Source organism: Genypterus blacodes, unplaced genomic scaffold, assembly GCF_046128005.1.
Source record: "Genypterus blacodes isolate CSIRO-AG114 ecotype Tasmania unplaced genomic scaffold, CSIRO-AGI_Gbla_v1 ptg000094l_1, whole genome shotgun sequence".
Lineage (NCBI taxonomy): Eukaryota > Metazoa > Chordata > Actinopteri > Ophidiiformes > Ophidiidae > Genypterus > Genypterus blacodes.
The window spans coordinates 1,242,172-1,266,966 of record NW_027466898.1 but is presented as its reverse complement, the minus strand read 5'-3'; the positions used below and the strand labels follow the sequence as shown (position 1 = coordinate 1,266,966).

Sequence of the window (24,795 nt, the reverse complement as noted above, 5' to 3'; positions counted from 1 at the left end):
ACAAAGAAGTAAATCACTGGCTTATGCATTAACCCTTGCAAACCCAGAGTGTGTCACTTTAGTAAATATGGACAATTTGTTTTGGACTATTTGTCTCATTCGTGTGTGGCAAAGCTCTGCAAAACCCTCAGTAAATCCAACCCTAAGCCTGTGCTACAGGCGAGTGCATGAGTGAGGTAGATGCTGATAAACAAACACACAAACACACCCATACAAGCACGTATTGTTTTTGAGGACATTGTAGTGAACATTCATTCCCGGGAGGCTTAGCCTAACCCCAATGAAGATCGTGCTGCTGTACTTTGATCAAATTGTGGGCACCAATTTCGTCCCCACGCCCAGACAGTAAGACATGCACAGGCACATTACCACGCACACATCCCTGTATCTGGATGTTGTGGAATTTGTCCTGGTGTGATGTGATAATCCACATATAATAGCTTACTTCAGATGGCTGCATAGACTGCTCCTTTGATCTGCTTCCTAAAAGCACTTTGTCTGAGCCATGTGCATTCTTTCACCCGCCCTATCCCCTGCCACACCCATTACACCAACAGAAAACAGTCGTACTTGTAGGGTTGTCAAAAGTATCTTGGTATTGTTTTAAAATTTCGGTATCAATACTTTTCAATACTAACATTCATTTTGCACCAGATTCGACAGCCTATTGTTGCCGAATGAGTAGTCTCAGTTTGCTTGGACACTGGAGCTGAACCATAAAGCGCTATTTCACTTGTACAATTTGCATTTATTGACAATAGAATGGAATAGTGTTTGCTCCCAACCCTCCATCCCCTCCCCCATATCAAAACAGGTATTACATTTCAAAGCTTATCAAGTATCAAACAATAAGTCTGATCGTGGCAACCATACTATTTACATGATAACCATCTGTACAAATACCTCACAGCTAAGGATTGAAGATTGAATACATCCCTTTGAATCCTCCATGTTGCAAATATGATCCGACATAAATTTAGACATGTTTTCACAAAAAAATCATTATATCAATATATTGGCTCAAAAATGCACAAATCATATATAATTGTAGTTTTCATCAAACACAAACTGCAGCCCACAGAAGAAAATGAACTTGATAGGCGGTGGATCATGGAGGCAAACCAGTCTGAATATGCTGGGACACTGAAGGTCTTGAAATAACTGGAATCTCCATGCTGTGATCTCAAAATGAATTGTATTGATACTGGTGTAGACTTGGATGCCTGAAATTGGTGTGAGACATTTTCAATTTGCTGGCAATTGGACTTGGCCTAGACACCATCAGGATGATTGCGTGGTGATCTCGGGTGTTATCCTCACTCTGGGACCCATTTAGATTCGAAAGACCCATAAAGAAAGATGGAGAAAAAGGAATGGAAATAAGCATAATGAGCTACCTTGTGAAGCTTCCCTTTGGAGTCCCCAAGAAAGGCGATGCTATGTCCTTCTCTGACACTGACAGCCACAGCAGTGAAATGGGCGTTCGGGCTGTCCAGTACAGCTTCAGCTTTTAGTGGTACTCGGCTTGCCATTGGACTGGGGGTGTGATCAGAGCCACAGGGATATGCCTTCAGGGTATTCTACAACACATGACCAAGATTGAAAGGTTAGTCAGTGGTAGTGAATCCTTTAATTAAAGTATAACAGAATACTTCATGTGCATCAATAACTGATTGATCTCTGCTCAGTAGTTACACCATTTATCTAAAACCAGCCAAGTGCAACCTTGATGCTTCAGACAGACAAGTTCATATTCACTTTGATGCAGCTGCTGACTCGGGGCCACTGAAGCCTCTTAATTCATAAAAAGCGGATTGTTACATTAGATTAAAGTGGGCTCGTACTGCGACAGCCAACTCAGTCTTAATCCTGCTTTTCAATACGTCGGTAAATTGAAGCTGTAGGTTGCAATAATTGGCCTAGAAGGAGGAAGCAGAATATTATCCTTTGGTTTTCGCAGCGCTTGTTGGGCATAAACGTAGCTGACTTGTTTTTTCAAGGGGAGCGCTCTGGTCTAATCAAATTTCTCATCTACCCTAGTTCTTTCTATCATAATCTCCTCACTTGTCCGTTTTTTATTTCAGTCTCTCATTAGTTTCTCCTACTTCATGTTGTTCCTCAGTAACTGTGCCATGGTCTTTGTCCCCATTTTCTGTTTCTCTCTCCCTGTGTATTTATGTCAGTGGATTTCAAAACAACTCCAAGACTCTCCTTGTCAGAGCTCATTAGACAGCAGCATAGCTGATTCAGGGTAAGTTTGTTTGATTGATCTCTAATGATCCCATTAAACCTTTGGAAGGGTTGTCAGGGCCTCGGCAGCTGCAGGACATCGAGGGCTGCAGCTGAGTGAAACTACATCTGAGGGATGTGGGAGCTGAGGGTTGTTTTCATAATTTCTATCTTCTGTTTTTCTCTAAACCCTACCTCTCTTCCTGGCACTCTGTTTAATCTCCCTCTCACTTGCCTTTCTCTCTCTGACCACCGAATCCACCCGAGCTGACATGGCAGCTGGAAATGATATATAATGATGCACGGCCTGGCTATACTATACTGTAAAGACTAAACTGCATTAAGTACTCAAAAGTGGTTAACATTCACTAAACATAGTGCTCTGCAAAGGGGCTAGAAGGAAACACTAATGCAGGAACTTTCCCAGGAATCGTTCCAAGTACTAAGACATTTCCATGTTTCCACTACAGGAACTAGGTTTCATTTTAGTTATTGGCCCCAAATCAAAATTCCCACCTATTACATTATAACGACCCCTAGACGACCTGTGAGGCATTTGGGGAACAGTAAGCTTCACCGAGTCGCACACAAGATTGCAATTATCCGGGTTCATTCATTCAGACTCATCTGGAATTTCTATTGGGAATAGAACAAGTGTTGCAAAAGTGGACCTTCCAGAACTAAAATATGACTTTGGATAATGTGTGGCTGCATATTAAAGCAAAAATTAAATAAATAGAATGTTTCACACGGGCACTCAAAAATCATGGTCACCCAGAAAATAACTAACATTGTTTAATGTAATGTCTTAGTATTAGTAGAATATAATGATGACAGTGCTGCCCACTTGTGTGCCAAAATCTTGACATAAACAATACAGAAACCCCTTAATTTGTATTCATCTAAATGACTTAATCTTCATGAGTCTTGAGATGGCAAAATAATGCCCAAGCCACCCTGTAGTTAATTCCGATATGAGGTCAAAAGCCCTTAAAGAAAGTGTTCACAATTTCGAAAACATATCTACAATCATAGTTACATAGACAATTCCCTTTTTCCTTTTTACAGATACTGCATGCAAGTCACAACATGACAATCTGGCTTTATTCTTACCATGGGCAGGTTGGCACAGCTGGACTTGACCTCATATTCTATGTAGGCCACCTCACCTTCTCCCTCCACCTGCCCATCCTTGGTGTAGCAGAGGTCACGGGTGGAGTCGATGCTTCTGTCGAGCGCGTCCAAAGGGTAAACGCAAAGAGCCGAGGCATCTGGGGGATTATTGTTTGTCGAGCCGATCCGGGCGGAGAAGACTCCAAGTAGAGACTCGCCCTCTTGGCCTTCACCTTGTCCCACCTGTTGCAACACAGGCATGAGAACACAACTCGGGAAGCACAGCAAGCAGAAAAGTGATCTCAATGCGAACCTACAACTAAAAAGAGAATTATCGTCCATGTACTCCGATTCTTGAAATGGTGACTAATTTGTGCATAAACTAACCCTAAGGACATGGCATTAGAGAAACACAATTTTGCATTAATGTACCTGGGCTGCCTGGAGGAAGTTGTAAGTCCTGGAGGGAGAGGAAGAGGAAGCTGGCGTACGGCAGACAAGGGGAACCTCTACATAGGAGTAGTAGGAGATGTCGTCCAGGCAAACTCGGGCAGCGTAGGTCCGGTACTCCCTTGATGCAGACTTGATATCACGGCGGTAAAACAAGAAGTACACATACATTCGCCGGGTGAACACCGTCACAAAATGGTGATCGTACTCCGAAAGACGCCCAGCCACAGCCAACTTTGCCGTTTCCTCATAGGAAAACACAGGTTCTGATGAGAGGTGACGGGTTGAGATAGGTGGGTGACTGGCTGTATAGCCCCGACCCACATACATAACCGTCCTCTCTCCACCACGAGGGCCCACAACCAAGCCCACGGTTGACACTGTTGGATCATTTGCTGCAACATACTGCGTGTCAACAGGCCTCTCAGTGGAGAAAAGAACATCTTTGATGGATCTCAAGCTGCGTTTCTGACAGGTGCCCTGGTGGACACTTCCGCAAGTGATCAGCTCTAATACCCGAGGGTCCACCAGCAGTAATTTGTTGTGATTACTGGTTCTCCTGGCCTGCGGACAGTTGGACTCAGTAACCGGGGGTAGGCAGTCTTTGCTGTCGCTCACAGGGCCCGTCCTCTCTTCCTGTTCCAGTCGAAGTCCATCTAATCCATCCAGCTGGAAGAGGTGATCCTTGGCACCCACGTACACAGTCCCCACAGAGGGGTCTGGATGGAGTACCAGGTGCTGAAATTCGGTGTCATTATGGGTAAAACGGGGGTAGGAGCGGCCCAGGGCAGTGGCAAAAATGACAAAAAAGTGGATCAAGAGCAGGGTGGAGTTCAGAGCCTTCCCATGTAGCATGGCAAATTTTCTACAGAGAAAAATACAAAGGACTGTTAAAGGCAAACACCAGCACATCAAAATTAAGTAAGCAAAGAGCCGTTTCCTCACACTGCAAGTCTGAAAGAATTTAGCTTTAAGCTGAGATAAAGATCCTTTTCAGGTTCTTAAGCCTACATACTCTACGTGCTCTCGAGGCCCCAAACAAAGCTGAAACGGAGCCTTTGGAGTGAAAACACATCTTGTAATGCTCATGACACAGATCCTGATGGTATATTTCATAAGCAGTAACATTTTCAGGACAATCATATATCTTGAAAGGCTGAAGATGTCTGATACATTCCCTTGGTTGCAAGTGGCCCAACTATGATGGTCTGGTTGATCTCCCCCCATAGCCTACAAAAAATAACATGAGGGGATATGTAGGGGATGTCCTGTCAACGTTATTCTTTTTGCTAAGTTTCTACTCATAAAACCTTCCCCGGCCTTATTTGGTCTTAGTACTGCATCACTGGTTGCCTCATAGGGCGGGTTTGGCTGACTGATGTTTGCAGCAACTACAGCCAGAGGGGGTGGAGGATAAGAAGCAGAGACAATTCTTAATAACTACAGTATACTCACACATTGTGTGTTATTTCGTAATTCCTTTCTTTAAGGTGTATACTGGCCCCATACTTATATTATTTACAATTTAGAAAGAATTCAGTTTAATCTAAACATTGTGATTAATGTCCACCTCTCCCAAACGGAATACATAAAATGGATGAACAAGGTGAAAACATCTCACCATCTATGTTCGCTGTTAAGCTGAAGACTTCAACCTCATCACTTCCAATCATATCCCATTCCTGTCCTGTGTGTCTCTGAAATAAGAGAGAGATAGACGGGAACAAAGAGACAGAGACATGACTCAGTGATAAATGGAGGGAAAACAGACATCGCTCTCACGTTAGTCATCAAAATAAAACACGACTGCCTACACAGTGGTTGGATCTTGAACTCTGTATGGAGTAAAGTATCTCTTATAGCTGAAGCAATTAACTCAAATGCCATTTCCAGCCATCACTTCTCACCACAGAGGAAAGTGCTCGCCTTCCCATTAGAGCTGAAATCTCCTTAATTATTGAGCAGGTTCCAGAGACCTTTCGGTGACCTCAATGAGGCAGTTCACAGAAATCCTACACAGCGTTTCACACACACTTACAAATAACATCCCACTCGTGTATACTATAGAGATGATGGATTGTTGAATATTGACCACAAAGGTTGCCCCCGATCTCAGACAGAGAAACCATGCAGACAAAGCAGGTCATAATGAAACTATTTTATTTAGAATGCAGTATTGTGCATCATTAACATGCAGAGTCAAAGCACTGGAGAGACATTAGTCATGCAGTGATGTCTCATCTCACCGTCTACACCCTGGGGTCACAATCAGCACAAATATGAGGTAGGTTGAAAAGAAAGCAGACTGGGACACTGCGTGTGTATTTTGGCGTGTGCGGGTGTGGCAGGTGCATGCGTCGTAGTGTGTGTCTGGTAAGTGGAAGAGAGTGTGTCTCAGGCCATTGCTTTACTTATTCATAAGAGGAATAAGACGTGTATTAAGACATAACATCCACACCCACTCTCAAAAGGAGGAAGTGTTGGAGTGTGTATAGACAGTGCAGTCTATTAAACAGCAGTGGATAAACAGAGGAATAGTCTAAAAATATATGGGACCATTAAGACGGAAGAATTATTAGATCATCAAAATAATGATGTTGAATGTTTTGAGCTGGGATAAACCCAGAGACAGTACAACAATCCCGGCATCGCAAAAGATTGTGTTTGTAGAATGACAGCTAAGACTAATAGGCACCATTAACTCAAACTGTGTGTTGGTAAAAAAAAACAAGCATACTCATGGTCTGAGCCTTATTTAGACGGATATTTTCTGCTGTAACAGAGAGCCTGGGAACAATGACAAGCATATTCTCACTGCTCGTCTGTGCAGGCGTCCTCACCTGCTCTTTGACCTACCAACATGCCTCGGTCAACATATTTATAGTCCACACTGACCCCATCGCCATGGGAACTTCCTCTTTCGACCAGCAATGATGGAGGCTTCTAAGGCTCCGTCATGAACATAGATGCCAGAAACGTTGTGCTTGGTTTCAAAGATAAGACCGTAAGTCTAATTCATGATATTTCATCTGACATGAAAAGCCTTTTAAGGTTATGCAACATTTTCACTTCATCCATCAACCATAAGAGACCACTGTAGATTGTTCTTTCTACGATCATCAACCTAGACTCTTAGGAGCTATTTGGGTGAATCAAGTTGAGACACTTAGCCACTCAGTAACCTCGCAAGTGTATGTTTAACTCGTTCACTTCATCCTTTGCCCTTGTCTGGTCAAGCTGAAAACACAGCGTCTACATTCACTGCTGCTGTAGAGGTGTTTTTGTAGCAATATGAATACCCCCCCCCCCAACCCTTTGGAGAAGCAAAAGGGGCTTTCTCTCTGGCTGTTAGACAACAATCTCCAGAGTTCATCAGTTGTGTCTGGTATGCAGCGTGTTCAGCTATGGGGCTCAGTCCAACAACCTATAAATAACCTTGGGTAGACCATTAGGCTGTCAACTGAATTGCAGAGGGGGTGTGGTGGTCACAGAGCAACTGTTGAGTAAAGATTCACATGCAGACACTAATATAGGTACAAATATGCCCGTGATGGCCCGTGAATTTTAATGATAACAGAAAAGCATTTGTAGCAGACAAGAACTCGCCACTTAAACGCTGAATAATGGAATTCTTTGTGGTTCACAGACACAGCGGAATGAAAACTTAATTTTCCGTGTTATCTTTTGTGTTCTGTTGTTTTGGGGCTAGGTCAAATATGCTAAAAATGCATTTCTGGATAAACCCTTGCTATTCTTTTTCTGTACAATGTCAGCTAACCCCTCCCATCATACAAAACCACATTCACCTCTGTTAGCTAGTGGGAGATGCGTGTTCAGATTTGGCAAAAAAACAAGCTTCCACAATCCAATGTGCTGTGGTGGCTGTAATCTAATTGGCTGGTATGTGTGAAAACTCCAGACATTTTTTCCACAGACTTGCACAAACCTCTGGCAATTTGAAGTGATACCTTTGCAGCAAATCACTGCAACCCCCTACCCCCACTTCAAATGAGCAAATCAAATCCCACTACGATTCCAAATCCCTCCTAAGAAACACATCCACACGAAATATAATATGTTTAATTTAGAACAGAACTTTCATTGCCTAAGCCAGCCATCTCAATCAACGCTTGTAGTAAATACAAACTTTGTAGTACAGTGTGCGTTTGTGTGGATCAAAGAGTGTTTATAGACCTCTAGAAACTTCTCAGGGTGTGAACTTCTGCCCTCTGTTCCTATCTGCCTCCCTTTCTCTCTCTGTCCATGTTTATTAATCACTGAGAGTGTCTGCTGTGCAAGTTCATTTCTAAAGCTCCTAATGAACCGTGACAGCCCACTGAACACTTAAGACCCCATAAACTATGTAGGGTCAGCAGCCCGGGGACAGTAGGGGATATTGGGCCCGGAGCCATGGAGCACTGACTTGCATTGTTCTGATCTGATGGGTCGGCTGGCGTCTCCACCCCGGGCCCCAGACTCGGTAACGCTAGCATCTCTGGTACAATCCAGTAAATAGAGGGGAGAGTAGTAAGACCAGCAAGACGTCAAATAAGCACACACACATGCTACTGGTAAGTACATACAGAAAAGGCTGGAATGTTTTCCCTGTGATCACCAGAGCATTGATTTCAACTTGTACGCTCAGGAGAGAGAAAGTATTTGTGTAGGTGGGTGGGGTCAAGGGTCAGCGGGGAAGCAAAAGTGAGTGATGTCATTGAAAGTCCTGCAGTATGCAAGTTTGTTTTGTTTTCTAGGTTCTTTCTCGTATAAATATCTTTATCAATGCAAAACAGATGTTCAAATTTGATTGGCAGCCATTGCTCACACCTGGACTGCCAAACACAACAAAGAGAATGGTGCAAGATGCTCACACTGAGCTAACAAGGTGTGAACACCAGAGCAGAGACAAGACCATCCTGCTCAGTAAAGGTTACGAACGGAGTCTGATTTCTTGTCTTGCCCGATAGGATGACAGCAGACAGCAGAAGATAGCAGACGGAAAATACTTCCGAGCGACTTGTGACATATGACTCATTTGTAAGAGAGTAACAAAGTGGAAGAAGTTCAATTTGGGGGCACCAGAGTTCCAGAACTATAAGTCTTATTCATGCTTTTTGCATGCAAGTGGCTGACAGTTGAAACATTTCCCAGGCTTGGATGGAGATGGAACTCTCAACAAGAGAGAGAGAGAGAGAGAGAGAGAGAACAAACAATGAGATATTGTACTGAAGAAGAAGAAATAAGAAGAAATTCTGGTCTGTTGATAAAAAAGTGAAAAGGTAAAAGACTACATACAAACATTAGGGGAGGAGCCAAAACAAAAACTGAAAAATGACATTGTTCTGAATGTGCATGATAGAATGATATATTTCAGACAATGTATTGAGAGAACAGCCCTCCAGAATGGATTTAATCCAAGCAATGCACTACATTCCCCATGATGTTGATATAAGCGAGTTGTACTGCTGTAAAAAGTGATATGATTGAGTTCAGGTGAGGCTGGATCGAAACAAACTAGATTAACACTTTCAGCTGTGCTAATGCTTTCAATCTCTGACCAAAAACTGGACATGTGATCAAACCCTTATGATCTACATTTACACCCAGTCCACCCCCCACCACCACCAACACGTCCTGCAGTTGCCACACTGGTTGGGCGTGGTTGCACGTACCTACTTAGATACTGAGATTGGCGAAGGCGCTAATATTATGAGAGGCAGATGTACACACACTTGGCCCATCTCCATTTCCGTTGTCTTGTTTGGGTGAATGGTAACCTCTCTCTCCTTGGTTCACACAGAGGGTCTCTCTCTCTCTTCATCCCTCCGGTGTGCTGAAGGAGCTCTCTGTCTACCGCTGGAGGGAATAGTGTCCCTTTCACTGCTCTCTGAACGAGTGGCTGCACTGAACGGACACAGGATAAAAGCTACTTCCCTTGGAAAAAGAGCCTACACACACATCCACATGTGTGCACTGTTGTAGACGCATACACACTCTTTCTTAGCCCAGTTTATGACAGGATCCTTTCAGCCTGGAGGCAGTGGAGCTCTCCCAGGGAAAGGCAGGTGGTGAACTCTGGATCTGAAGGTTGTGTGCGCCAACTTAGAAAGTGCATTCAATAGATGCGATACTGTATGTTCCACTATATTCCATTATTGAAGATGTTGACTGTCTCTCTTTTGCATGGGATCATCAGCACTACCAACATATTTTGGTAAATACAAATAGCTTTGGAGCTGATGATAATAATTTTCAAATGTGGGTTTGCATGAAGCAAGCCAGAGTAGAACCTGAGATTACTCTTGATCTTTGCCAAGGAAAAAATTATCTATTTATAAAATATATCCATTTTCATGTTCTTACTCTGACTCTGATAGTCGTCTGTGAGGCAGTGGTTAGATGTTTTGATTTGCTCAGTTCTTGGTTTGAGAAGTTTGAGAATGACTGGTAAAGGAAAAGACTGGTAAAAATAATACTAGTTGTTGCAAAAACAATATGAAAGTTTGCTTTTTTTAGATTACATTTCACAAAAACTACTATTCAGACATATGGACACAAAGATAAAGAGAGAGACAGAGGTGAGAGGAAGGGCAGAGTTGCTTTGTCATGAAAATATGAGGGACTGGAACTGATGTTGCGGTATTTCACCAGTTTAGCATTCAACAGGCGCAGGGATCAAAGACCAGTCAGGAGGAAGCATGGGGGGGGGGGGCAGGCAGACAGGCCTAATGAGACATAGCAAGACAGGGGTAGGGAATCAGAATGATTGACAAAAGCAGCTGAGGCTCTATTTGACTTTTTAACTAGGGACGACAGCAAAGACCTGTGGGACCCTCGTGTCAAACGTAATATATGGCCCCTTAATAAGCATGTTCTCCATGAAAAAAGAGATCCCGAATTTGGTTTGGTAAAAATAGGTGGTCCACATAGTATAATATAGTTCAAACTATGTACCGAACCAAAACTAAAATAGATTCCTATATGAAATAGAGATAATAGTAGTGGGAAATATCTCTGAGAGCAGTTGGAGGTTGTGTCTGTGTGTGTGTGTGTGTGTGTGTACAGACAGCGTGTTAAGTGGCTGGTGGTCAGATCCTTAGAGAGACCACAACAGTCAGGACAGCAGCCAACAAATCCTGCTGCAATTACAGACCTCGTTTCTCCTGCCTCCCACAGGACAGAGGCCAATGATCCACGGCCAATATGACAACGTGAGAACCACGGCCGGGTGGATGACAAAGCAATGTGCTGTACTAGATCGCTCATAAGAAACAAACACTCCTACAGAATCTCTAACATTGGTCTATGTTGTCTTTTATTGTGCAATGGAGATGTTTGTATTGCCCCATGAGAATGACTCAGCTGTTGGCAACATTCTGCTTACAGTCTTGTTGTGCTTATTTTCTAAATTAAGCTTTAGTACACTGTGATTAGTATCCATGTTACTATGAATAAACACAGTATCCATGTACACAGGTGGAAAGTATTTATTTAAGTACTGTTGTTTTAGTTTTAATTGTTTCTCTCCAAAGTTATTGGACTTTTATTACATTAAAACAGTTTAAACACAAGACTTTCCTTAATTGTTTTCCTTCCCTCCTTCCACACTGCATGTCCTTCCTTCTTTATTTAATTCTATTTTCTTCCTTATACTGTATCTGTTTCCACATGAGAAAAGTAGATGAGAAAAGTAGAACGAAAACATTTAATAGACAAGAAAATGTACGGATCAAGATTAACCCGACTGCCAGGGTTGTGCTTTAAAATCCAAAACAAGAAGAGTTTTCTTGTGTCTGGCTGGTAAGTATTTCAGTTTGGAAGTTGAAGTGCTTAGACACTGGATCTTTGCTGTTCATTTATCAAGACGAAAAACGTCTGGTAAGATGAACAGACAAAGGCATTTGCATTCGTCGTTGAGAAGACAAAGCGAGCTCAAATAGCTTCTCCGCGACTACATTGGGTTTTGTTTTGTGGCCATATGCTCGGATGAAGCATCACGTCATCCAGGACGCGCTGGTATGGTCATTGTGAGGTTCTGCAGAGACAGAATGCTAAGGAGGAGGCAGTGGGACGTGCATGCGTATTCATTTGTTTGCGGATGGTCTGCATACATTACCACCTACGGCTTGTACAGCCACATCGCCACTCTGGGACGCACACACACACAGACACACACACACACACAGCCGCCTCTTCTTTCACAGCACTCAATAGGCTGAGAAAGCCCTTTGTCGTCCTTCGTTGTCGTGACGACGTGCCTTGGTCAAGTGAATAGCGAGTGGAGGTCTAGCTCTCACAGTTTGTAGGGCATTTTAATCAGCTTGTCACACTGTCTGTGGTCTACCACCACTTGTGCTCACTTCGATTTCTCTCTCAGGGCAGACATGCTTAATGTGAGCTTTTATTTATTTATCACTGAAGCAATCATTTCAGCAATGGATCATTTTATACTCAGCACTGGGAAACTTCAACTCATTTCTTTTTTATTATAGAATACAAGGCAAGGGACGAGGATCAAATTTGAGCTGGATCCAGCCACAAGTGCAATGATAGTGAACCAGATTATGACAGAAAATAGCCCAGAGTGAGGAGTCTGCACCCTGTCCTTCCTCAAGCTTAACAACACACTAAAGTTTGACAGTAATGAAACATATGATTACTGAAAGGACCGGAGTCAGTCTCAAGAAACCTCAAAACCACAAGGATTTTGAAGTGAAGAATAGAAATCAACTCATGCCTCCCGCAAACTGAGTGATAACAGCGATCTTTAAAGTTGTTTGCTTGTCACACTGTGCAATATGTGTACACCAAATTCTTACTTTACCTCTATGCAACCTTAAAGGAGAGGGATTGCACCGGTTTGGGATTAGGGATCTCAATTCGGCAAACTGAGCTCCGGGAGAGTAATTGTTTTTCAGGTGCCAGATTATACTTGCCAACAGAGGTTTCTGATAAATTTGTCACACCCTGTCATTAGGTGCCAAAGTGCTAAATTGGCACAGTGGACATGTCTAATACTGCGACCTTGGATTGTCATTTTGATTTGACAACCAAAGGTTTTATCTCACGATTGCTGGTATTGGTCAGTGACAGCCCAAAAATCAGTCTTTGTTTCCTGCACAAATACGTTTGCACCACATGGACTCTGGCAAACCTTTGAATCATAACGTGCCAAGTGAACTCAGTCCTGCATAGCCTCTGTCTCACCCTTCTCATCGCCCTCTCGCCTCTCTCTCCTCTGTGCCTGGTATCTCAGGCGCCTATCTGAATGCCTTGCATTTTCTAAATGTGTAGTCAGGAATTCTTTGTAGCCACCGTTCCTACATTGCTGCTACTGGAGTTGTATGTCCAAGCAAAAAAGGTTACACCATTAGAAATATAGCTAACATACCACAAAGTGGTTCAAATAACTTATGTGTGTCCTTATACAAGTCAAAATGTGTCTGCTCTAGACACAGAGTAGTTATTTTAAGGGCATTATTTTTTATGAAACATGTGCAGGGAAAAGAATGGACTTTAAAGTCTTAAAAGTTCCATTTTGTGTGGCTTAGAGGTTAGAAAAAGAATTTCCCTATTAGGTTCCAGGCTAAACTGAGTGTCGATTGGTGCAGTGGAGTCGGGAGCGGTGACCTGAACTTGCAACCCTATTGGCAGCCTGATAAAAGCTGTTATCGGGGTCACTATGACTAACAGTGTCAGCTCTGTCTGTCTGCAGGGAAATCAAATATTACTGTGGGAGTCTGTAACCTCTGAGCTCGGCAGTGGTGATACAAATGCACACATCTCATATGAGAGATCTTCAAACTATTTTTTATCATGCTTGATAAACATCTGTCTTATATCTTTCCTAAATATATTACCATTCTGTAAAAAAAATAACCTGCACTGAATCACACAGAGGTTATTACAGATTATCAGACATGTATTGGGTAAGCATGGAAAAACAATACCATAACACTTGGCCCTAATACCACACTGGCTTGCTCCGTCACCTCAGTGTCCATATGCAAAGACTGCCTGCTTTCATCCCAGACATGTTTCATCTGCAGCCAGGGCACCCATGCAGACATAATCCCACTGAATGCCTAAGTGGGGACCAGTGACAGGCGTTTCTAATCCACATTTCATTCCATATCACACTTTACAGTCCTAAAGGGTCTTACTCATTAGGTGGCTACTGGTGGGTGCACACAGTGGCCATCATAGGCAGTAACAGCTGACTGAAAAGGCGATAAAAAAATGTTGATGCCTTTGACAGGAAGTGATAAATCTCAGTGGTTAAAACAGGAATCTAAACAGGAACAGATCCATACGATTGATTGAACTGTGCTGATTGAGAAATACATATGGAAGTGTAGCACCTAATTTACAAAACCTACACTGTATGGGCTATAACAAGGATTCATTGATCCTGTATGAAGAGCAACAACAGAAATACAAATCTGGGTGGAAAACTATTGATTACTTCCCACATAGATTTTGTTAGCTTTCATTTACAATCATTGAGCATACAAAATAAATGAAGTCATAAATACACATGTCTAGAACATTTCATTGGCTTGAATTGTAATTGTATACACCAATGTGCAGTTTGACCAATTTCAATCTGATTATGGCCCACCTTTCTGTGATTTCTTTATATAGTAGCATTCATAGGGAAAAAATGCTTATAGTTCAGTATTAGAACAGTTTGTGTCTCTTGACTCTCTCCAGTATGAGTTTAAAACAGGATAATAATCTAGTCACTGCTAAAATGCTTCATGAACAGGTGGACCAAGAGTTATGTGCCTTGAAGCTGATGCAATCAAAATATTTTTGTATTTTCTTCTTTCTTTTTCCTAATCAGGCCGATTTCAAAATCTCGGCCAAACTGCTGGGTTTTTTTTTGGCGTGCAGGCAGGTGGGAGTGATATCCTGGCCTCCTGTCAACAAGCTGGATGAAGGACAGCTTCATTAGAAAGAAAATGGACGCCCCCGGAGACACGCCTTTGTCCATCCCCCTTCCTCAGCTTTCTGAGATTGGGAGGACAACCCAAGCAGGTCTTTTAGAGTGGGAGGTCTTCAATTGTCAAATGCTTAATAGACTGTGCTCTCTCCATCTCGTTCAGGAAAACAGGCACGAGGTGCACATACACACACAGATACACACAGTATCCCCACTCACAGCCATTATTCCACTATCTGGCAGAAAATCAAAGATGATTGATGAGTGGAGCCTGGCTGTGCTGAAGGTCCGAGGTGTGTGATTGTGACTGGCAGACAAAGAAATTATTCCCAAAGGTTAAGTGCACGATAAAGCCTCAGACAAGGCCAAGAGACGATGCTAGATGTAATTAATCAAGCAGACCTTCTCTTTATCAATCACATGTCATCTATTTCAATCAATGACCAACAATGACCCATGACGTTGTGCGGCCATCTCAACTGATAAAGTCCACCATCACTTCAGTGGCTGTGTGTTAAATCACACAAAGGTAAATGTGTAAAGAGTGTCACCAACTATAGACTGCAACCGCCGACTGCGTCTCAAAGAGTTTGTGTGGTACATCAGTAAATCTAGACAAGCGCCAGCCAAAATGTCCCAGGAAGTACTGAGAGGTCTTTGTTTGAGAAGGGGCACAGGCATGGACCCAACACTAATATGGCTAATGGCTTAGGGAACCCCACTGTTTCTTTAATTGAAGCTGGCTCTCCGACGTCTAGTGCGGGGAGAGAGAGAGCGACATGGAGAGAGGAAAGCGACAGCACAGAGGGAGAGAGAGAGAGAGATGATGGAGAGGGTGAGGAATAAGATTTAACTGATCTTGAAAAGCTGGAAAGGGGCTTTGTGGTGTGGAGGATGCAGGAGGTGGTGTGGGGGTGTGTGGCAGGGGGGCCATATAAAGGCCTGCGTAACCAATCAGGTTTTCCCCTGAGGTCTCAGGGCACCTGGGATCATCAATGATTGATCAAACTAGAGGGTTTAACCAAGGGGAAGATGGGTAAAAAGCATGGACAAAGACCATGTGTGTGTGTGTGTGAGGGGGAGAGAGAGGCAGAGTGAGAAAGAGTATGAGAGAAGGAAAGGGTAGCGAAAAAGGTAGAGATAAAAGAAGGGACGGCAATTTTAACAAGTAATTCAGACTGTCCAGGGGCGCCTAGAAGCACCCAGAAGAGTTTAAGAATCAGACTCGCCCAGTAAATCCAAGCCTGAGAGAGGCTGCTGGTCAAGCAAATATGAACATCAAAGCCAAACCACCGCTGGTCTGCAGTGACCCTGTTGCTGGCTCACATGGGTTTGGCCTTGCTCAGGCCAGTGAAAGACAAACAGAATCTCGAGCTCTACATGGAACGGACCACAATGCTTGGGCACACAGACACACACACTAAATGATTGGCCTTCAGGGCCACAAATACGTTGCAATCTCTAAGAAAAATTCAGGGCGGGTTGAATACTTAGCTGGTTGAATAAGTAGGATGTGTCTGTAATGCATCCAAGATTTAAGTTTACACAAATACACTTTGATCCTATCTATCTACATTTATGTCTTAGTTTAAACTTCAAGTTGAAGTCAAATAGACAGTTATTTTGATGGAAAGTTGAGGTAATCATTTTTAACTGCAAACCATCTGCAGTTGGCAGCTTGGGGTAAGGATCACGTGGCCCACTGTCGTCACACTATGAAGACGTTTTGTTCCAAGAAGCACAGGCTGAACAAAAACCTGATGCAATGGCAGATTCTTCTTGTAACAGCTTCCTACATTCTCTTTCTGATAACTTCCCCATGAACACGATCGCGGGCTTGTTGGCGTTTGTTTTGGATGTGTCACTAGTTTGTCTGCTCCTCATGCAACACGTCTCAACTTGAGGATGAAGGCGTCATCTCCATTTCTGTCCTCTTCACCTTCTTATCTGTATATAATGTTCTGTGCTGCTAAATGCATGATCAAAACATTTAGACTCTCCATTCAAGTCTTTTGTGTTTAACATCGCTACAAAGAAACAAATATTAATCTCTCCATGGCTATACAACCCTGTTTTCAGAGACGATGCTGGGCAGTGGCCATTAAGCAGAGCAGATTGACTCTGAGGGTTGCCTGGCATTGTGGCAGAATCTTTGAATAAAGACCTGAATCCACTGCCTGACTCAAGACTGCTTAGAAATGTATAATTAATGAGAGTGGTCTGACTGATTGATGTTTGGGATTCATTATTTCAGCTTCCAAAGCTCAATCTCTTCTTTTTTTCAGGACAACCCTGCCAACGATATGTTTTGTTTCGCAATACGAAATCAGATTTCAACCCCAGCAATCTGTTTGATACTTCAAACATCCTGACAAATAGTTCCGTCTGATTAAAACGATTCATAAACCACACACTGTTACTAGCAGCTCTTACTAGCTGCTCGGCCAAGTAAAGTGGTGAAAGCCAAGCGCTCTACATTCTTTCTTGTCAATAGGTTTGCTTGTAAGTGCAGCTGGCTGGTGTGGTGGTGTAACACAACCAATGCTGTTTCAAATCCTTTTGGTGAAGTATTTGTCTTTTATTCAGTTGGCCTTTATATGAGACAGATGTCCTGGGCTGCCATTTAAGCCAAAGAAGTGTCCAAACCAACTCCATAATTGCATTAATCACGCCCTCTTTAGAATTTGTAGAACAGCATATATAGTGTATTTATACCAATTGTAATTTATTTTACAATAATATTTGTATAAATAAAGGCATCATACTGGATGTAGCTTTTCATTTTCATTTTATTGTTGTTTTTCTGCTGCTTTTCACATTTGGTATTTAGCTTACATACGTAGTTTTGAGAATAAATCACTAACATAGCCATTCTGTGTGTTGTACCTGTGTCTTGGCCAGTTTGTTGTGCTGCTTTACCACCAGCATTTTCCCAATTAGGTGTCATCATAACTTCTTGATTTGTAAATGGTGTCTATAACTGGCTAATGGCTCAGATTTCCAGATTATCTGAAACTGAACAATCCATTTAAAACCCCATGAAAATAAGTAACCCAATGATTTAGAGCATACTTACATAGCACTTTGGTTTGAAATTTGACGTCAGCAATCTGAGAGGTTATTTAGGCAGGTGCTATTACTATCATTATAATAATGATAATTATCAGTAATTGATTTCCTAATTGAAGAATGGGGGCCCACATTCACATTCACAGACAGCTGAGATCATTCTAACCATTTTTCTCACTGATCTTCTTAAAACTTTGGTCTGGACAATAGCCGCTGACTGGGTGATCACCATGTGAATGTGACAGATCTTCCATCCTCCTCATTCATCATCCAAACAGACACACACCCTCAAGCATACGCACAAAAATGCCCATTCTCATTCTTCAGGAAGGGTTGCGTTTGCTTTCAATTAGTGGACCCAACATCTGACACTAGCCCACCGGAGTCCCCATTGATTGGCTCAACCTATAGAAATGTATGTGTCAAGGGCAACTGGGGTCAAACTGTGCACATTGGTGAAAGAAAAGATGCAAAGAATGACAGGAGGGAGGGACAGAGGGAGGAGAGAGAGGCAGACGGACATGGCCTATGTGGACATGCCTCTCTCATAGGGACAGCGGGAAGCATGATCCATTTAGATCTGACACAACGCCAGAAGGTCACATTGTGTGTGTGTGCGTGTGCGTGTGTGGAGCCTTTAGTTTAAGATATAGTTTGAGATTTAGGACAGGCAAGGGTTACAATTTGAATTGAATTAAGAACAGGGAACTACAGGCACTATGTGCATGTGTGTGCGTGTGTGTGTTTCCGTGGCCTCCATTAGTTCAACAGTAGTCAGATCAAGTCTGTTTGTCCAGCTGCTGAATCACCCCCTACCAGGCATGCTCACATGGACACACACACATGCGCACAAACAACACACACCAAGAACAACAAGGACTTCTGGTCTGTTTCTCATATTGCCATCACCCACTTTCATGTGAAACAACGATATTACAATAATAAGCACGGTGCATAGCTTGCGGGCTGAGGTGGGCGGGAGGTATTATCTGTGTAAACCCTGACCAACAGACGGCAGAAGACCCCACCTGGAGACACAAGCACGGCGAGCAGCTACCATCTGTCTGCAGCTGACCGAGGACATCAACCCTGTGTACTCAAGTTCAGGCAATTAAGTCTCTGTGAGGCAATGAACTTGAAAAGTTCGACAGCACACAGCACAGGTCCAGGAAGGATAGATTAGGGATAGCACACAAAGCTTTTATTTTCTTCTCACAAATGGTTATTTTGCGCCCAATTTAGGCCTTGTCCAAACATAGCCTAATAATCAATACATCATCGGTATCACTATCAGATGCTTACAACGGTGAAATGGTGAAACCCCTACCGACTGCAATTTATTCTTATTACAATGGTTGCTCCTGCAATGATTTTTGGCTCCTGATGCTGTTTAGATGTGTTGGACAGTTTAGTTTATAATAGTTTGTTTGTAGTAGTTTGGCCTTGAACAAAATGAAGTATCTCATTCTATGACAATGTTTACCTTGTAGGTGCGTAAAACCATACAACATTTGTATAAGCTCAACTTTATCCTAAACCTGTTGTCCTGTGTGTTTCATGTTGGAATACACCAACAGGAATGACATAGCACACTGCAGCAGAATGTAATCACCACAATGTTGCTTCTGGTTTCTGTGTAATTATTACCTAAATGGAGAAGTTGGGTAATTTATTGGCACTCTTCATTCTTTCTCTGTATGCACAAAATAAACACAAATTGTTAAGGCACACAATCAATTACAGGCCTTTACAAGCCTCTCAGGGTTTATTTTTATGTCCTCAATCCAACCAGGAACCATATTTTAAATATTTACAACTGTGTCACATATAAAAATGCCACTGGTGGCCTCACTAAGTTTTTCCATTCTTCTACCCTTCTTCGTGAAATGTCATTAAAAAGGTCCTGCTGACAATGAACAGGTCTATTGTCAGTGTGTTGCCAAAAGTGTCGTCCAAATTTTGCAGCTTAGGTGAATGATGAAAGGGTTCAGAAAGCAATTTCGGGAAGATCACCAGTGTGTTCATGAATGTAGAAGCTGTTTTATTGCTAAAACCAAGTCCGCTACGTGAAGCAGAATTGAACAAAATTGAAATGAACTTAGCATGAACTGCACATAAAATGTACTTAATAGGAATGTGAATCTCTGACTTCACAAATATCGGATTAAGATGAAGTTACAGTTTTTAACAATGCGTCATGCACCACAGCTCAATTTGATCCGAGTAGATTTTGGAATGATTCTGAACTATGTTTACAGATACACAGTACATACAAATGTGACAATAAAAGCACTTCATACAAAATGCACGCATATATTACACTACATAGATTTTTTTTCATGTAGCACATAAAAAGTGGCATATTTGTTAATGGGTAAAAACAAACGGATTACAGGAGGGACACAGAGGCCAGCAGAAAGACAGAAATGTCACATCCAGGCCACTGTTAAGCTCTGGTTACTCTGCATGTGTCATTTCCTCCTGTTCGCTCAGTGTGTGGTCAGCTGTGCTTTAACACGATGGAAATCTATACTCCGCCTCTACGGCCGGACAGACGGGACTGTTTGGTTAGCCCCCCTGGCTCGGCCTTGCCTGAAGACTGGACTGCACTACACAGTACCACTTCTGTTCGATGTTCATCTTAACAAAGTATCAAGGCTTTCCTTAAACAGGAAATAAGTAGAGTTCTGCTGCCTTGGAACACAAAATGGCCATTATGCAATAATAGTTACACCATTGTGTGTTTTATGTACATATGACATAAATTATCCAACACCTATCCAGAGAATATGCCACCCTTTTGCGGCACTACTGACACCTTCTTATCATATCTCATAATTAATTCATACCCTCCACTGCATCATTAATAGGAGCCCCTGACAAATATACAATCTATCTGCAGGCCAGGCAGACCTTCTTAGTGTTAAATTTGTAAACATAGGTGTATAAAAAATTAAAGGCATCACACAATTTCCACGTCGTAAGGCTTTCTTTGTCGTCTTTGTCAAGTGGATAATTATGCTGTGGGTTAAATAAACCTAATTCGGTCAGCATGTTCATTTGCATTGTGAACAACAGCCCAACAGATTCCTCTGTGCTAATCACCACTACAGCAATGAATCAGCTTAAACTGATGAAATTTATGGAGCGCCAGTGCCGTCACTACTGAGCTTTAAGAATATCAGCCAGTGTCTTTCATTTAGATGTTACTGATTGATGTCCACTCTAATTAGCCAGCATAATCAGGTCTATTGTTAAAGCACCATTTTATTAATTAAGTCAGCCAAGGCCACTAAACGCTGGTAGTGACCTGACAATTCCTGCTAGGAGCCAGTAGAGATAATTAAAAGACATAGATCAGTGAAGACATACCAGTGAAAAATGAACCTCCTTCGTTTCAATGCAAATCAATTTGAAAAATTCTCCTAAATAAAGAAACACGACTCTTGGTAGTAGTAACGTCATCCGAGAAAACAATTAAGTAGTAAAAATAGATTGCACGTTTTTGAAATGCACACCTACTGACCTACTGCAGACTTACACATACACCAATTCCCATGGATGTTCATATTAACAAGCAGGCACGTTTATATTCTGGCTTACAACCAAGTGGGTTATAGAAATGGGGCAGACTTTGATTGCCATGGTCAACCCAGTCAAACAATCCATCTAAATGATTTCCTTCTCATTTCACTGCAGCTGCTGCAACTGGGACAAACAGACAGTTGGTTTCCTTTGCTGCACTCAGCCCAAGCCAAGGGCCTTTACAAAATTAGAATATTGAGTACAGAAGGCAATTCCTCTCCTCTCATCTCCTCTCTGCTCCTCTCCTTTCCTCATTTAATAAAACACCAAGTAAGCTTCCATTCACAAAGACTGGGAAGAACTTGGCAGTGAAGCATCTCTCCGTGTGGTCCCGTGAGCAAGACAACAGGGTAATTTAAAGCCACTTTTAGGGTTCAATATCAACCTTCTGGATAAATCTCACAGAGAATGAGATCAGCATTTCCTGTCGAGCTGTGACTGAACGGTAATTGGAAAGAGAGCCTATAACACAACCCGACAGAATGCATCAGGATGGTGAGGAATATCACATTCACATCATTTCAGAGCTATCATGACAAATACATGAGGACCTCCACATTATGAGAGAGAAGTCGAGAGAGTAGTAAAACAGCGAGAAAAACAGTGCATTTGATTATTCACAATGGAGCACATTAACATACATGACGCTAATATGATACATGATAACTCTTTTCAGTTGGTGTATTGATAATGGGTAGTATTGATTATGCTGACGATTCTAGAGTGGTAGCTTTTCACCGTTTCAAAATATATTCACTTCCAAAGGCATTAACAAATTATATCCATATGTACAGTCCAGGGTCCCTTTGCATTACTCATTATGAAAGTGACTGGAATAAGGCCAGTTACGTCCAATGAACTCCGTTTAGAAGGAGAAGGAGGAGACAGAATAACAAAGAACGGCCTCATGGATCACGTCAACAACCTCCTCTGTTATTTGTCAGACATTAGGGGTAAGTCATAAGAGGCAGCGTGAAATTTAACATGCCAGTAAGAGCAGATAGTGTCATTTTCAACAACTGTAATATATAAGCCCGCTCAGTTGATTAGGAAGTTTATTTACATGATAAGTCATCATTGTCGCCGCACATTAGCAGCACTGTGGACATTAAAGCCTGCACACTCACAGGTCTGCTCAGGGTCTCTGCCTCCTCCTCTCTACCGCTCTCTTACTTCTTTCTTGTCCATTGTGCTTTGACATCAGAGGAGGCAGTCGTTCAAAGTGAGTCTTAAATACATGGCAGATCATTAACACTGCACATTTCATTTGGCTTTCATTTTGGGACACGCCTTTAACACAGCTTAAAAAAAATAAAAAGGATACCATTGTGCTAATTAATCCAACAGACGCTTTATGAGTGCGCTTCAGCCATTGTCGGGCAGCTTGAGCGTGGCGCTGGGTGGTTGCCATACAATTTCATGAATTACCCCACATTATGTTTGATGTGGATTAACAAGAGTCGATTATTGACTAGGGTCAATATTTGCCAGTCAATTATGTTTTGGCAGCAGCAAAAGGGCTTTATCTGTAATTTATACACAAAAAGAGAAAGAGAAGAAAGAGGGAGAGAGAGAGACAAGAGAATCTGGAAATACAGGTCTCCGTGTGTTCAAGCGTGAATTTTGTTTTCAATTGCTCCTTTACTTACGGCCTTTAATTATGACAAATGGTGTAAAATGCTCTCTAATTGATTTCAAATAAATAAAAATAACCTATTAATTATCATTATGGCTTACTTTTACTTTTAATTAAACTGCTTCAGACAGACTGTGGACTTCATACTGGGTGGCCAGCAGACTCAGCCTGGAGGCGTTATGTTTTAATCTTCATACTTATTACTTTCCCTCGGCTTTTCATTAATCAGTGGAAGACTTAAGAGGATTTCATTTCTAACAACATCTCAACAACAATCTAACGTGCTGAGTGAGCTGGTTTTTCAATTGAAACACTGCAACAATCCTCTTAGAATACAACAGGAAAAAGACAATAGACTTTACTGGGATGAAGCTAAATGTCAAAAACACCATAGGAAGTAATATTAGAGCCCTTTGAGAGTAACAGAATAATCACTCTAACACAAATACTGCAAACACGAACAACATGCAGACAGCACATTTTGTGAGAGGTCAGTTTAGGGGTCTGATCGGGACTCCTGGGCAGATGTGTACCTCCTGAAAAAGATTCCTCTCATCTCATCCCCTTCTCTTGAATAGCCTAAAGGGATTAAACCTATCCGCTATCTACGGGATTTTAACTGACACACTGACAATCCCTTTCACTGCTGATGGACATGAGAATCAGATGAAACCTGATTGAACACAAGACCCCTGTAGACAATGTGAGAGGCCAAGCTGACTTTGCAATAGAATCTAGACTTGCTCTCTGGGTGTTAAAATGACTAATCCCATATCGTTTCTCTTGATTGACATCACAATGCTGCAGTTTAGTCATGTTGTTCAAGCAATCAATTCCTAGAATGTTATCTTGACAATTGAGCAAATGATATTGATCGCTGGTGCTTCTCAGCCCCTGTTAGCAGAAATAACTCACTCATGCCTCCAATGTTGCCTTCAGAAGAGAAACTAGTCAAATAAATCAAATGTTGATGGTTTCAATTGGAGGAGCAGCTGAGCAATAGTTGTGTAGGTATCAGGTTTGTGGAATTGGCTGGGTATCAGAGTGCCAGCTGCCAGAACCAACAACCTCACAGAAAATCCAATGGCATTTCCTAAAGAAAGAGAATGCGAGCACCTGTGAATCGGTCAGATCGCTAGCATAGCTCTGCTGGGGGCAAGGGCAACTGTCTAGGGGCCTGTGGCTGTGGGTGTGAGGGGCTACAGCCAAAGGGGAAGGGAGCTCAGGTTTAGGGCTACAGGCAACTGGGCCCATGTGTAACTATCGATCAGCCTAAGCTTGGAGCAGCTAAGGCTTAAATATCGACTGAAATTGATAGAATTGACATTCTAATCCAGATTCTGTACGTAATCCAGGAACACCAATCAATCACTGTCAATTATCAGACAATCGTAATAAGGTTTTCCAAAAAAGAGCTGCCACATCAGGTAAACCCACATATTAGCCATCAGAAAAATAACAAGTAAAACCTTTTTTTTCTACATGCAGTCCTAAAAATGTGTCACACAATTTTTCTATTTGTGCTTGTCTATTATTCCATTTTCTTATAACACTGTTTCCAATCAAACCTACATTCAGAATTGGAAACACACCAATGAACATACTGTGTACACCCATGTACATGCGTGTGATTTTCCAGAGAATCCACAAAAACAGCGATCCACAATCAATCAAACATTAGAGTTATATTAAATGTAGCAATGAATAACCCTGAGCACACACACAAGGAAATGTCCTGTGTAATCTAATTGGATATGGGGTTAGGCAG

At 42.1% G+C, this 24,795-nt stretch overlaps 1 protein-coding gene across 3 annotated transcripts in view; it reads right to left on the bottom strand.

Moving 5' to 3' along the window:
- Window positions 1-24,795, bottom strand: part of plxnb1a (plexin b1a) — a 51,728-nt gene that overhangs the window by 22,666 nt on the left and 4,267 nt on the right. For 2 of the 3 annotated variants that reach the window (XM_076159362.1, XM_076159364.1), the window contains exons 2-5: window positions 5,414-5,489; window positions 3,775-4,657; window positions 3,343-3,585; window positions 1,398-1,580 (exon numbers count right to left, since the gene is read on the bottom strand). In XM_076159362.1, the coding sequence (XP_076015477.1) occupies window positions 1,398-1,580; window positions 3,343-3,585; window positions 3,775-4,647 (1,299 nt within the window). In that variant the 5' untranslated portion in view covers window positions 4,648-4,657; window positions 5,414-5,489. The remainder of the gene's footprint in view (window positions 1-1,397; window positions 1,581-3,342; window positions 3,586-3,774; window positions 4,658-5,413; window positions 5,490-24,795) is intronic. The other variant, XM_076159363.1, reaches the window with a different exon arrangement.